Source organism: Tachyglossus aculeatus, chromosome 10 (genome assembly GCF_015852505.1).
Source record: "Tachyglossus aculeatus isolate mTacAcu1 chromosome 10, mTacAcu1.pri, whole genome shotgun sequence".
In the NCBI taxonomy this organism is placed as follows: domain Eukaryota; kingdom Metazoa; phylum Chordata; class Mammalia; order Monotremata; family Tachyglossidae; genus Tachyglossus; species Tachyglossus aculeatus.
In genome coordinates, this window is record NC_052075.1 from 58,277,744 (window position 1) to 58,292,485 (window position 14,742).

Here is a 14,742-nt window from a genome sequence, read left to right on the forward strand (position 1 = left end):
CCGGCCCCCACAGCGCCCTGTCTCTGCCCCAGCATCCCTCCTAGGGCACCTTGTCTCTGCCCCTTCCCATCCCCACACAGCGCCCTGTCTCATCCCCCTCCCCCGTCCCCCCATTGTGCCTGATTCTGTCCCTCCCCTCCTTCCCCTAAAGCGCCCTGTCTCTGCCCCCTCACATCCCCGCACAGCGCTCTGTCTCTGCCCGCCCCCAGCGCACCTTGCCTCTACATATCTATTCTATTTATTTTATTGTGTTAGTACGTTTGGTTTTGTTCTCTGTCTCCCCCTTTTAGACTGTGAGCCCACTGCTGGGTAGGGACTGTCTCTATATGTTACCAACTTGTGCTTCCCAAGCGCTTAGTCCAGTGCTCTGCACACAGTAAGCGCTCAATAAATACGATTGATGATGATGATGATGATGCCCCCTCCCATCCCCGCACAGCGCCCTGTCTCTGCCCCCATCTCCCATCTGCCGACCCCCACAACGCCTTGTCTCTGTCCCCTCGACCCCTGGACCTCCTTCCCGAGGCCAAAACGCCACGGGCAGTGGGGCAGGGGTCCTGGCTGGGGTCGGGGGTCAGTGCTGAGCTGGGAGAAGAAACACTGTGGATTATCTACCCGGCTGAGCCGGGCAGGAGCGGGGGAGGTGGGGGAGCATCCCAGGAGCCTGGACGGCAGGAACAGTCCCGAATCCGAATCCGAGGGAGGGGGTTAGGGTGACCTTGGTGAAGCCACGGAGTGACGGGGGTGGGGAGAGAATGCCTGGTTCGGAGGCTGGAAAGGGAACAAGGGGACAGGTTGGGTTCAATGTTCGGGTGGAGCGGGAGGGAAACAGAGGGGGAGAGAGTGCTGGGGACCAGAGGGACACAAGATGCTAAAACATGTTTTGCCCATGCCTCCCTGCCCCTTCTTTTTTATTTTTAGTGTATTCGTTAAGCACTTACTGTGCATCATGCACTGTTCTAAGCGCTGAGGTAGGTACAAATTAATTAGGTCAGGCACAGACCCTGTCCCGCCCGGGGCTCACAGTCTAAATAGGAGGGAGAACAGGTATTTAATCTCCATTTTACAGCTGAGGAAACTGAGGCACAGGGAAGTTAAGTGACTTGCCCAAAGTCATACAACGAGCAATTGGCGGACTCAGGATTAGGATCCAAATCCTCCAACTCCCAGGCCCCAGGATCTTCCCACCAGGTCACGCTGCTTCTCCCCGCTTCTCAAACTTTCCCAACAGGCACCCATCCATTCCTCCCCGCATCCAGCAGAAACCTCCACCCACGGACCTCTCCCTGCTCCATATCCTCACCCCTCTCCCACTTCACCCCAGCTTGCCCACTTGGCTCCTTTCAAGCCAACCTACTCCCTCAACTCTCCCATGGCTGAATTCTCACTCACACCTTCCCCTTCACGTGCGGAAGACCACCACTCTCCCCCTCTTTATGGCCCTTCTGAAATCCCATCTCCTCCAGGAGGCCTTCCATGGCTTCTCTCTCATCTCCCCACCCTCTCCTGCCCCCACCTGCCACTTCAGGCCATTGTCACCCAACTCCTTAGGCCCTCATACTCCCCTTTCTCCCCCTCCTGCCATATCTTTATACTCTTGTAACTGAGGTATTTGTAAAGTGCTTTCTGTGTGCCAGGCACTGTACTAAGCACTGAGGTGGATACAAGCAAAACGGGTTGGACATAGTCCCTGTCCTACCTGGGGTTAACACTCTTAATCCCCATTTTACAGATGAGGTAACTACTGAGGCACAGAGAAGTGAAGTGACTTCCTCAAGGTCACGCAGCAGATGAGTGGCGGAGCCAGGATTAGAACCAGTACCTTCTGACTTCCAAGCATGTGCTCTATCCACTACACCATGCTGTTTCCTAATAATAATAATAATAATGTTGGTATTTGTTAAGCGCTTACTATGTGCCAAGCACTGTTCTAAGCGCTGGGAGGGATACAAGGTATCCTATGCTGCTCTAATGTGTCCCCGTACCTGTAATTTATTTTAGCGTCCGTCTCCCCTGTTACAGAAGCAGCGTGGCTCATTGGAAAGAGCACGTGCTTTGGAGTCGGGGTCATGGGTTCAAATCCCGGCTCTACCACTTGTCTGCTGTGTGACCTTGGGCAAGTCACCTAACTTCTCTGAGCCTCAGTTCCCTCATCTGTAAAATGGGGATTAAGACTGTGAGCCCCACGTGGGACAACTTGATCACCTTGTATCCCCCCCAGCGCTTAGAACAGTGCTCTGCACATAGTAAGCGCTTAACAAATGCCATTATTATTATTATTATTAGACGGAAAGCTCCTGCTCCCAACCGCTTAGTACAGTGCTCTTCACACGGTAAATACGATTGATTGACGTAGGGGCGGATGGAGAGGGAGCAGGCATGGGGAGGGGATAGGTGTGTGAGGCTGGCAATGAGGAAGGGATAGGTTTGGGGGTCAAGCATGGTGGGGGGAGCAGACGAGGGGAGGGGACAGGTGGTGGGGGAGGGGGAGGGCGGGGCAGGCGGCCTGTCTTTTTGGAGAAGTACTCGTTACAGGATGTGCCAGGGCCTGTCCCGGGCTGGTGAAGGGGGTGAGGCTCACCTCCCAGAATGCCCTGTGCCAGCCCCCCCCCGGCCTCAGAGGCCTGCCAGGGGAGGGGCTGCTCTGTAGGCCGGCACCTCTCTAATTCCCTGCAGTTCTCACCTCCTTCCCCCCCTTACTTCCCCATCAATCTGGGGGTACAGGTGAGGATTGTTTCCAGCTGCTCCGTTTTCCTCTCCCAAAGGAAGACCCCCGCCACCATTGCCACCATCGGCCCCTGCTCCATTGGTGCACCCTGCAGGGGCAGAGGGCCCGGCTCCGGTTGCGTCAATCTGGGTGGCTGCACGGGAGAAGGGTCTTGACCCAGGTAGCGGGTGGGGTGGGGACGGGCTGAGACTGCTGGGGGTCTGGGGGAGGGGGCTGCTCTGGGCTGCAGGGTGGGGGTGACCCTGGGGTCCGAGCTGGGGAAGCTGGAGCGGGAGGGTTGGGAGGGAAGGATGGGGAAGGGGGGAGGGGGTGGTGGTTCCATTATTGATGAGGCTCAGCGCCCTGCACTGCTAATGAACCAACTTTCCTGCTCTAATTGATGTTAGGAAACCCTAGAGCCCGGATCGATTTTCCTCCTCCCCCCACCCCGGTCAGCTGCCTCCCCCCCACCCTGCCTCCCTTCCCACCTACTCCTCCTTCCCCTCTCCCTTCTCCCCCAACTCTCTCCCCCTTCCCTGCTGCTGCCCCCTCCCCAGCCAGGACCCAAGCCTCTTCACCCCAAGTCCCCCCTCCTGCCCATCCATTTGGTGCCTCGGTCTCCCCCAAGACCATGGGACACACTGCTGGCCTTGAGTCAGGAAGCCCAAAACTTGGGAGTGGAGGTGGGTAAGAGAGGAGTTTGGAGGAGCCAGGTCATGGGTGCCGTGTGCCCCTTCCCTCTCTGGCCCCTCAGGGAGCACCAAATCAGAGGTTCTGGATGGCTGGGCCCAACCCCAAGAGCCCACGCGGGAAAGAAGTGGGGTCTGAGATCATGTGTATGAGGGGCTGGGAGCTGGAAACACACGTGCAATTATAGAGGAAGCCCCTCTCCCCACTCTCCCCACCTGATGACGGGAGGGGTGCAGGTATGCGAGGGGCATATAGGAGCCAGGTCCTGGGTGCTGTGTGTCCCCAGGAGACGCCCCTGACCTCTCTGGCCTCTTGGGTTCACCGAGCCAGACAGAGGTTCCAGAAGGCCAGAACCGAGCCCGGGAGCCCACGTGGCCGGGAGCTGGGAATACACGTGCCCTCCCACCTACAATTACAGAGGAAATCCCCCCTCCTCCCACACTCCAGCACCCTCCACCTGTGCTCTCCCTCCTGCTGCCTGCAGGGACCCAGACATCTGGGAGCCCCAGGCAGTGGGGGGTCAGAGGGGGGGAGCTGGGGGTGGGAGGGGTGTTACCTGGTGCCCACATGGGGAGTCAGCAGGGGTGGGGGCACGGGCTGGGACGGCCGAGGGGACAGGCGAGTTCCTAGTTCAACGCGGGCTTCTTGGGGGGTGCAGAGCAGCAGAGCGGCCAGCCGAGTGGGTTTTCTGGAGAATTTCTGATCCAAAGCTTGGGATTCTGGCTCGGGACTTCCCCGGCTCAGATCGGCCGGCGAGGCCGAGGGGAGGAGCCCCACGGGATTGGCCTACGTGGGTGGCAGCACTGGGTTGGCACGAGCTCTGCCTCAGGCCTGCCTCTGGAGCTGAAATGGGCACCCATGGGACCCCAGATGCAGAAGAGGCCCAGACCTGGGAGAGCCCAGCATCCAGAGGAGGACACACAGAGAGGGAGCTGGGGCCACTGGCCATCTTTGCTGGGCCGACACTGGGGGGGGGCCTCAGGCCAGCGGGCCAGAAGGAGTCCCCACTCATTGGCAAGCAACCCCCCTCTACTCAGAAGCAGCCTGGCTCAGTGGAAAGAGCGCGGGCTTGGGAGTCTGAGGTCATGGGTTCAAATCCCGGCTCTGCCACGTTTGTTGTGTTACCTTGGGCAAGTCGCTTAATGTCTCAGAGCCTCAGTTCCCTCATCTGTAAAATGGGGATTAAGACTGTGAGCCCCACGTGGGACAACCTGATCACCTTGTATCCCCCCAGCGCTTAGAACAGTGCTTGGCACATAGTAAGCACTTCACAAATGCCATTATTATTATTATTATTATTATTACACCCTGCCCACCCCCACTCCCCAACCCTGCACTTCCTCTGGTGCTGCCCCCTCGTAGCCAGGCTCTGCCCCTGCGGCCTCTGGGGTCATCCTGTCCCTGCCCCTGCCCGGGCCCGTGGTCCTCCCTTCCACACAGGGCTCTCCATGGAGAGATCTCTGATATTCACCACTCATTCCCCTCTCCCTCAAACAGCGACCCTTCAAGAGGCCCTGGCCTTGCCAAATCTTTCATTCCAGGCCAGAGACCAGTGCCCCTCTGAGGGCAGAGAGAGGTCTCTGCCCCGTCCCTGCCCCTAGGGTCCCAGAGGTGGCTTAGTTGGGTGTGAAATGGGGGAACAGAACCCAGCTGGGGTTGGGGAGTGAGGGCAGATTTATTGCACTTGCAACAGAGTTTAAATAAGTTCCCGGCATCTCCCGGGGAGGGGTGGGGACTTGGGGTCAGGGTCAGCGTCAGTGCTGCCGGGCCGGGGGGAGCGGGGGCGGGGGGGGAGGGGTCCTGGATGGCTCTGACCCAGGAGGGGATGGGGAAGACTCCCAGGCCGCAGCGCCGGCCTCAGTCTGGATCCGCCCTGATCTAGAGTCCGGCCTTGGCTCCTCGGCCTTGGTTCCCGGCTCCGGTTCCGAGTCCGGTCTGGGTCTTCGAGTCAGCGAGGGGGAAGCCTGCCTCCGGAGTTGGGGGACCCCAGAAGGAGGGGGTGGCCATGGGCACGCCCGTGGAGGGATCTGTCCGTGGGCGGGAGGGGGTCTCTCGCCCCTCGAGGTCCCACCCAGAGGGGTGGCTAGAGCCAGTGTCCACGTTCTGGGTGAAAAAGTCTCTCAGTCTGGGGGCGGGGGTGTAAACCAGGGTTCTCAGTGCATTGGGGGGGTATTTCCCCCCACCCAGCCCCTCTCTCCGACTCCCCCTTCAAGTATGTCCCTGAACCGGGTGGGGGGGGGCTGTTCCCCCCTCCCCGGCGCTCAGCACCTTCAGAGACTGAAAGCCCCCCAGGCAGCCCCTCCCCAGCCCCAGCCTTGCTTGGGAGGCTGGGGTGGGCCTAGGGCGGGCCAGGGTGGGCCGGGGGGCCAGGGTGGACAGGCACTCAAGCATCTGAGGTGGCTGGGGGCTTCAGCTGTGCTTTTTCCATGGCCGTTCCATAGGGGAGGGAGCGTTTGAAGAATCCAAGCTGTGGAGGGGGAGAGGGCAGAGCAAGATGAGCCGGGGGAGACCTGCATCTCCCTAACACCTCCCCACTCTGGGGGTGGACTGGGACAGGCACTGTTTATGCCAGCCTTTTGGTCCTTGTGTGTGCCCCTTCAGTTTCCTCCCGCCCCAGTCCCACTGGGCCCTGGACCCAGACACCCCAGCTTCCCCAAGTCCTTCCCACCCACTCTCCTCTTCCCAGCAGGAAAGGACTGTAAACCAAGCCTTGCAAGTAAGGACACAGAGTTACCAGGCCAGAGTGGAGCTGGGGGGGAGACTGACCTTGTAAAGGACATAGATGAGCAGGGCGAGGAGGAGCAGGCCGATGAGGATGGCCAGGATGATGATCCAGAGGGGGACACCGTGGCTCCCCTCTGCCTTGGTCCACTGCACGGCCGTGGCCACCTAAGGGGAGAGGGGGTCAGAGGATACCGGCACTGCTCAGACCCCTCCCCTCCCAGCCCCACTCCTAGAATTAGGTGCACCCCTCCACCCTCACATCCTGTCCATACACACACACACACACACACACACTCTCTCTCTCTCTCTCTCTCTCTCTCTCTCTCTCTCCAGTTAAGCAATTGCCCACAAGCACATTCACATGCTCTCATACTCTTCATTCATTTATTCTTTCATTCAATCATATTTATTGAGCCCTTACTGTGTGCAGAGCACTGTACTAAGCCCTTTGGAGAGTACAATAAAACAATAGATACATTCCCTATTCTTAAACAGTCATATGAGCTCACACAGTCACTCCCATTCATTCATTCAGTCGAATGTATTGAGCGCTTACTGTGTGCACAGCCCTGTACTAAGCGCTTGGGAAGTACAAGTTGGCAATTATAGAGACGGTCCCTACCCAACAACGGGCTCACAGTCTAGAAGGGGGAGACAGGCAACAGAACAAAACATGCGGACAGGTGTCAAGTCATCAGAATAAATAGAGATAAAGCTAGATGCACATCATTAACAAAATAAACAGAATAGTAAATATGTACAAGTAAAATAAATAGAGTAATAAATCTGTACAAACATTTATACAGGTGCTGTGGGGAGGGGAAGGAGGTAGGGCGGGGGGATGGGGAGGGGGAGAGGAAGGAGGGGGTTCAGTCTGGGAAGGCCTCCTGGAGGAGGTGAGCTCTCAGTAGGGCTTTGAAGGGAGGAAGAGAGCTAGCTTGGCGGATGTGCGGAGGGAGGGCAGTCCTGGCCAGGGGGAGGACGTGGGCCGGGAGCCGACGGCGGGACAGGCGAGAACGAGGTACAATGAAGAGGTTAGCAGCAAAGGAGCGGAGGGTGTGGGCTGGGCTGTAGAAGGAGAGAAAGGAGGTGAGGTAGGAGGGGGCGAGGTGATGGACAGCCTTGAAGACGAGAGTGAGGAGTTTTTGCTTGATGCGCAGGTTGATTGGTAGCCACTGGAGATTTTTGAGGAGGGGAGTAACATGCCCAGAGCATTTCTGCACAAAGACGATCCGGGCAGCAGCGTGAAGTATAGACTGAAGTGGGGCACACACACTCGCTCATACAGTCGCTCACATGCTCTCACCCTCACACCATGGCTCTCACACATTCACACGCTGTCGCACTTTCCAGCTCAAACTCACCCGGAGTTCCCGGCGGGGCAGCTGCTGGGGTTGAATGCGGTAAGGCATGGCGAGGGCCTCGTACACGGCCTCACACTGCAGGCTGTGGGGTTGGTGTTCCCGCTGGGGGGTCAGAGGTCAGAGGTCACAGGTCAATGCCCCTCAGCCCCAAGAATCATTCCTGCGTGGGGGGCCCTCCAGTCTCTCCATGGTACTGATGTCTGTCTCCCTCCGTCTAGACTGTGAGTTCCATGTGGGCAGGGATTGTCTCTCTTTACTGCCGTATTGTACTTTGCCAAGCGCTTCGTACAGTGCTCTGCACACAGTAAGCGCTCAATAAAGTGACGTTGGGCAAGTCACTTAACTTCTCTGGGCCTCAGTTACCTCATCTGTAAAATGGGGTTTAAAACTGTGAGCCCCCTGTGGGACAACCTGATCAACTTGTAACCTCCCCAGCGCTTAGAACAGTGCTTTGCGCATAGTAAGTGCTTAATAAATGCCATTATTATTATTATATTATTATTATAAATATGACTGAATGGAAGAGGAGGGGAAGCTGTGCTAATTGTCAGCTGTGTGACCTCGGGCAAGTCACTTAACTTCTCTGGGCCTCAGTTCCCTCAACTGTAAAATGGGGATTAAGACTGTGAGCCCCCCCGTGGGACAACCTGATGACCTTGTAACCTCCCCAGCGCTTAGAACAGTGCTTTGCACATAGTAGGCACTTAATAAATGCCATTATTATTATTATTATATTATTATTATAAATACGACAATGGAAGAGGAGGGGAAGCTGTGCCAATTGTCAGCTGTGTGACCTCGGGCAAGTCACTTAACTTCTCTGGGCCTCAGTTCCCTCAACTGTAAAATGGGGATTAAGACTGTGAGCCCCCCCCGTGGGACAACCTGATGACCTTGTAACCTCCCCAGCGCTTAGAACAGTGCTTTGCACATAGTAAGCGCTTACTAAATGCCATCAAAGAAGAAGCAGTGTGGCTCAGTGGAAAGAGCACGGGCTTTGGAGTCGGAGTTCATGGGTTCCAATCCCAGCTCCGACAATCGTCAGCTGTGTGACTTTGGGCAAGTCACTTAACTTCTCTGGGCCTCAGTGACCTCATCTGTAAAATGGGGATTAAGACCGTGAGCCCTCCGTGGGACAACCTGATCACCATGTACCTCCCCAGCGCTTAGAACAGTGCTTGGCACATAGTAAGCGCTTAATAAATGCCATCAAAGAAGAAGCAGTGTGGCTCAGTGGAAAGAGCACGGGCTTTGGAGTCGGAGTTCATGGGTTCCAATCCCAGCTCCGACAATCGTCAGCTGTGTGACTTTGGGCAAGTCACTTCACTTCTCTGGGCCTCAGTGACCTCATCTGTAAAATGGGGATTAAGACCGTGAGCCCTCCGTGGGACAACCTGATCACCGTGTACCACCCCAGCGCTTAGAACAGTGCTTGGCACATAGTAAGTGCTTAACAAATGCCATCAAAAGTAGCGTGGCTCAATGGAAAGAGCACGGGCTTGGGAGTCAGAGGCCGTGGGTTCAAATCCCGGCTCCGCCAATTCTCAGCTGTGTGACTCTGGGCAAGTCACTTCACTTCTCTGGGCCTCGGTTACCTCATCTGTAAAATGGGGATTAAGGCTGTGAGCCCCACGTGGGACAACCTGATCACCTTGTATCCTCCCCAGCGCTTAGAACAGTGCTTTGCACATAGTAAGCGCTTAATAAATGCCATCAAAGGAAAAAAAAGGTGGGGGGGGGGGGGAAGGAGGGGCGGTCATCCCCGATTACGCCACCAGGTGGCGCTCTGGTCCCGCAGCGGAGTCCAAAGAGGGGGAGGGAGGGGGATCGGAATCGTCCATTCGGAGGGGCGGGGAGGGGGAGAGACACGGGATGGGCTCGACCACTCGGGCAGGGAGGTAGGGGGGTAGGGACCGGTCTGGGGGCCTGGCCATGCTTTCTCACCTGCAGGAAGGTCGAGGCCCAGACACGGAAATGAAGCTGGAGGCTGCGGCTCTCCTGTCGGTGTAGGGGACCCAATTCACACCGCAGCTGGAAACATTCAGCCTCTGGGCACCTCTAAAAAGGAGCCGGGTGCCAGCGTGGGGAGGAAAAAAGGCGGGAAGGTGATGGGGCTGGGTCCCAGGCGTCCTGGTCCCGAGTCCCCCCCGCTGTGGTTCAGCCTCCCAGCCCCCTTCGAGATTCCAGCTCACCAGGATGAAGGGGCTGGGGGCTGCGGACCCCCGGCCGGGGGCCTCCCGCTTCTGAAGCTGGTGCTGGGGGCCCGGGGATCGAGTGGGATCCAGCTGAGAGAGACAGAGGGACGGAGGGACGGATCATCATCATCATCATCAATCGTATTGAGCGCTTACTGTGTGCAGAGCACTGTACTAAGCGCTTGGGAAGTACAAGTTGGCAACATATAGAGACAGTCCCTACCCAACAGTGGGCTCACAGTCTAAAAGGGGGAGACAGAGAACAAAACCAAACATACTAACAAAATAAAATAAATAGAATAGATATGTACAAGTAAAATAAATAAGTAAATAAATAGAGTAACAAATATGTACAAACATAAATACATATATACAGGTGCTGTGGGGAAGGGAAGGAGGTAAGATGGCGGGGATGGAGAGGGGGACGAGGGGGAGAGGAAGGAAGGGGCTCAGTCTGAAAAGGCCTCCCATTTATTGAGCGCTTACTGTGCGCAGAGCACTGTACTAAGCACTTGGGAAGTACAAGTTGGCAACATATTAGAGACAGTCCCTACCCAACAGTGGGCTCACAGTCTAAAAGGGGGAAGATGTCAAGTCGGGTCAGTCAATCAATCAATCAATCAATCGTATCTATTGAGCGCTTGAGGGTCAGCATGGCGTAGTGGGGAGAGCATGGGTTTGGGAGTCAGAAGGTCATGGGTTCTAATCCCACTCTGCCACTTGTCTGTCCTAATCCTTCCTGCCCATTCTTCTCTCCCTAGAGGAAATCAATCAATCAATCAATCGTATTTATTGAGCGCTTACTGTATGCAGAGCACTGTACTAAGTGCTTGGGAAGTACAAGTTGGCAACATATAGAGATGGTCTCTACCCAACAGTGGGCTCACAGTCTAGAAGAGAGTTGTAAACCAGACTTGCAAATAAGGACACAGAGTTACCAGCCCAGAACAGAAGTAGGGGAAGACTGACCTTGTAAAGGACATAGATGGGCTCAATCTGAGGCCCCGCCCCCAGCTAATAATGAATAATAATGAGGGTATTTGTTAAATGCTTATTATGTGTCAAGCACTGTTGTAAGCACTGAGCTGGACACAAGTTAATCGGGTTGGACACAGTCCCTGTCCCACATGGGGTTCACAGTCTTAATCCCCGTTTTACAAATGAGATAACTGTAATTGTACAGATGAGAGGAAGCGAAGTGACTTGCCCAAAGTCACGTAGCAGACGAGTGGCGGGGCCGGAATTAGAACCCAGGTCCTTCTGACTCCAAATCCCGTGCTCTATCCTCTAGGCCAAGCTGCTCCTCTGCCTCCCCCCATTTGAGGCCCCACCCCCAGGCCCTTACCCGCAAGTTCTGCCGGTTGAGCGGGTAGTTGGCGGTGCAGTTGCTGAGCCCGGAGAAGCGGGTGATGTACATGAGGAGCTGACCCTCCAGGGCCTGGGGGCAGCTGAGCTCCAGGACACTGCGGCTGATGGAGCTGGGACCCAGGTTGATGAGCTGGGGGTGGGCAAGAGGGAGAGGGTATGGCTCGGATGCCCAGGAAACACCCCTCACCTCCCCCCGGACTGCCTCCCCTGTCCCCTCCTCACCTCGTAGACGTGGTGGGCCCCAGGCCCTGCATCTTCCTCCTCCTGGGGCCTGTCCCGGGCCTGCCAGCCGCTGACTGGAAACAGCACCGCCTCTGGCTTGGACACCCTGATGGGATGGGCAGATAGGGTGGGGGGTCAGGAGGAGACCAGCCTGGCCGGTGGTCACAACCGCACCCCCAGCAGAGACTGATCCAGTCCCTTCCCTCCCCCCGCACCGGCCCCGGAACTGACCCGTTGAGGGAGACCTGGGCCTGAGCCTCCACCTGCAGCCGGTAAGGGACGACTTCACTCTGAGAGTTATTCAGGTTCTTACTGGGGGGGGCGGGGAGCAGGTGGGAGGGGAAGAGGAGAGTTGGGGGAGGAGATTCGCGGAGAGGAGAGTCAGGAAAGGAGAGATGGGGGAGAGGAGAGATGGGGAGGAGAGATGAGGAGAGAAAAGATGGGGAGAGGAGAGACAGGAGGTGGGTGGAGAGATGGGGGAGAGGAAAATGGGGCGGTGAGTTGAGAAGACAGGCTCCATTCTCCTCACCCCACCCAATCCTCCACAATTGGCTGGTCCACCCCCTCGCTCTCCTCCCTCTCCCTCCCCCCCCGACCCCACTCTCCCCTGCTAACCCTCCCACTCCCCGGTACCTATGGATCTGGAAGTCAAACTGCACGGTTTTCTTTGTGTCACGGAGATGGGGGACAGTGAAGCGGAGACCTCCCCACAGCTGGGGGGAAGGAGGGAAGCACAGGTCAGAATAGCCCCACCCCCAATGCATAGCTCCTCCCTCTCCCCCCACAACTACCCTAGCCCCACCTTTGATGGACATTGGGCTTGGCCCCTCCCTGATCCGACCCATTAGCTCACATTGACCTTGGGCTCCTCCCCTCTTTGGCCCCTTCCCCGGACTCACACTGGCCCCGGCCTTCATGGGGTTGCCCAGATCGCAGATGAGCAGGCGGCTCTGGTTCACGGAGGAGTATTCGCAGCTCAGGATGGAGAAGTTCTGGTGGGATGGACAGATGGACAGATGGATGGACAGGTGGAATTTTTTGGGGGGGAACCGGACAGGTAGGGGTTCAGAACGATGGACAGATGGATGGACAGGAAGAGGTTTGGGGGGACGGAAAGGTAGGGGTTTGGGAGGATGGATAGGTGGACAGATGGATGGACAAGTGGATGTTTGGGGGGATGGATGGGGGACAAACGGATGGACAAGTGGAGATTCAGGGCGATGGAACGACGGTCAAATGGATGGACAGGTGGGTGGCCAGATGGATGGATAAATGGGAGGACAGACAGTTGCGGGGGCAGGGGGGGTCAAAAGGGTAGTGGTGCCAGCCCCTTTGCCTGCCCGCTGCCCACCACCCATCCCTGGCAGACCCCCGGAGAATCCGCCAGCCCCCACTCACCCCGGGGCGGCGCACAAGGCCGGAGTACTCGGCCTCGGGTGGGGCCGTGACGTGGAGCTCAGCCTCGTAGGCCCCGCCCTCGCCCAGGTTCTGCGCGTGGAAGGTCAGGTTCAGAGCGTTCTTGTCACCCAGGAACACGTTGGTCGTCTCTCTGGGGCCAGAGCGGGCCGGGGGTCAGGACCGGGACCGGATGGGGCTCGGGAATGGGGATGACCGAGACCACTGGGGCCGTGCCTCCCCTCACGTCGGGGGGCCATCGCTCCTTCAGCAACACCTCACTGCTGCTGCCCAACTCACCCAAACACCTCCAGATGCAGGTCCGGGACACAGACGTTGTCCTCGCCGCAGTCAAGCAGGATGTGAGCCTGGGGAGGGGGTGGGCAAACCACGGGGAGAGGGGACACGGGGGAGGAGAGAGCGGGGTTTCAGGAGAGTTCGATTCCAGGCATCTCCCTGACCCTCAGTAATAACAATTCATTCATTCAATCATATTTATTGAGCGCTTACTGTGTGCAAAGCACTGTACTAAGTGCTTGGGAGAATACAGTTAACAATAAACAGACATTCCCTGCCCACAGCAAATAATAATAATAATAATAATTGTTGTATTTTGTTAAGGGCTTACTATGTGCCAAGCACTGTTCTAAGCACAGGGGTAGATGCAGGCTAATCAGGTTGGACAAGTCCCTGTCCCACATGGGGCTCACAGGTTTAATCCCCATTTTTACAGATGAGGGGACTGAGGCCCAGAGAAATGAAGTGACTTGCCCAAGGTCACACAGCAGACGAGTGACTGAGCTGGGACTAGAACCCAGGTCCTTCGGACTCCCAGGTACTTGCTTTATCCATTAGGCCGTGCTGCTTCTCAGTGGTCCCTGCCCCTCGCCGGCCCCGCCTCTGCCCCCCTCCCGGGCCCGCTCCTACCTTCTCCTCGATGCGGCTGCGGCTCTGATAGTGCAGGACAGGCCGGAGGCCGTGCTGGTCAGCCAGGGCCTGGGGGTCCAGGGAGAAGTTGAGGGCGATGTGGATTGGGGACAACTTGTCCCGGAACTCAGACTCGTTCTAAAGGGATGGGATCATGGTCAGAGGTCAGGGGTCGTGGCATCCTGGTACAGCCTCCTTTCTCTGTCTCCAAAGAGCCCAGGCCCCTCTCAATGTCTTCCCCCAACTTCTGCCACCAGACTCCACCCCCCCGCAAGCCTCCACCCAGATCTTCTATCACCAACCACCACCTCTGCCCCAGCCTCCATCACCAGTCTCTACTGCCAGCCTCTGCCATCTTCCTCGGCTCTACCACCTCGGCCACCAGCCTCCACCCTCCTGACAGCCTTCATCACTAGCCTCCTTCTCCCCTAGCCTCCACCCCCATCACCAACCCCCGCCACCAGCCCCCCTTCCCAGCCTCTGCCATCAGCCTCCACCTCCCCACCTCTGCCTCCAGCCTCCACCCTGCAGGAGACCTACCCGCAGGAAGACCTTCATCTCACGACACTCCTCGCGGCCTCCATTGTGCAGGACCAGGGGCTGGGTCAGAGCCGCCTGCCGCGAGGCCAGAAACAATGCTCTCCTTGTTGCCCCTTTCTGCTTCTGCCAGTCCAGCTGCAGCTCCACTGCAAAGCCTGCCAGACATTGGGGGGGATTGGCAAGGGGATGGGTCCTTCTCCCCGACCCCGCCCCCGGCCCGCCAGCCCCACCCTCTCCCTGCCACCCGGCTGGCCCCACTTTACCAATGGAGTCTGGAACGTGTTTGCCAGAAGCATTGAGGCAGAAGCTGAGGTTGATACTGGGGGGAGTCAGTGAGGGAGATTGGAGTCAGATCCCTCAGAATCCATCTCCCACTCGTTTCCCGGACTCTCCCTGCCCCCTCCCCCGCACCCAGCTCCCTTTCCCCAGCCCCCTACCAGGCGACAGGCTGCCCCTCCAGACTGCAACTTCTCTCCTCCGGGTTGAACATGGTAGGGAAGATGGTCAGTGACGCGCTGACCGCGACGATGGGACGGCCCCTGGGGATGGGGGTGTCACTCAGGCTGTGTCCACCCTGCCCTCCTCCTCCCCCCGTCACCCCACCACGTCC

General features: G+C 57.6%; 1 protein-coding gene across 1 annotated transcript in view; it reads right to left on the reverse strand.

Moving 5' to 3' along the window:
* Positions 1-5,170: 5,170 nt before the first annotated feature.
* ITGA5 (integrin subunit alpha 5) overlaps positions 5,171-14,742 on the reverse strand; it is a 32,199-nt gene continuing 22,627 nt past the window's right edge. The window contains 16 exon segments of the mRNA XM_038752056.1: positions 5,171-5,864; positions 6,164-6,286; positions 7,486-7,587; positions 9,430-9,543; positions 9,678-9,770; positions 11,026-11,178; positions 11,271-11,376; positions 11,502-11,582; positions 11,904-11,983; positions 12,170-12,262; positions 12,669-12,819; positions 12,966-13,033; positions 13,593-13,730; positions 14,133-14,287; positions 14,396-14,451; positions 14,570-14,671. Coding sequence (XP_038607984.1) covers positions 5,781-5,864; positions 6,164-6,286; positions 7,486-7,587; positions 9,430-9,543; positions 9,678-9,770; positions 11,026-11,178; positions 11,271-11,376; positions 11,502-11,582; positions 11,904-11,983; positions 12,170-12,262; positions 12,669-12,819; positions 12,966-13,033; positions 13,593-13,730; positions 14,133-14,287; positions 14,396-14,451; positions 14,570-14,671 — 1,699 coding nt within the window. The 3' untranslated portion in view covers positions 5,171-5,780.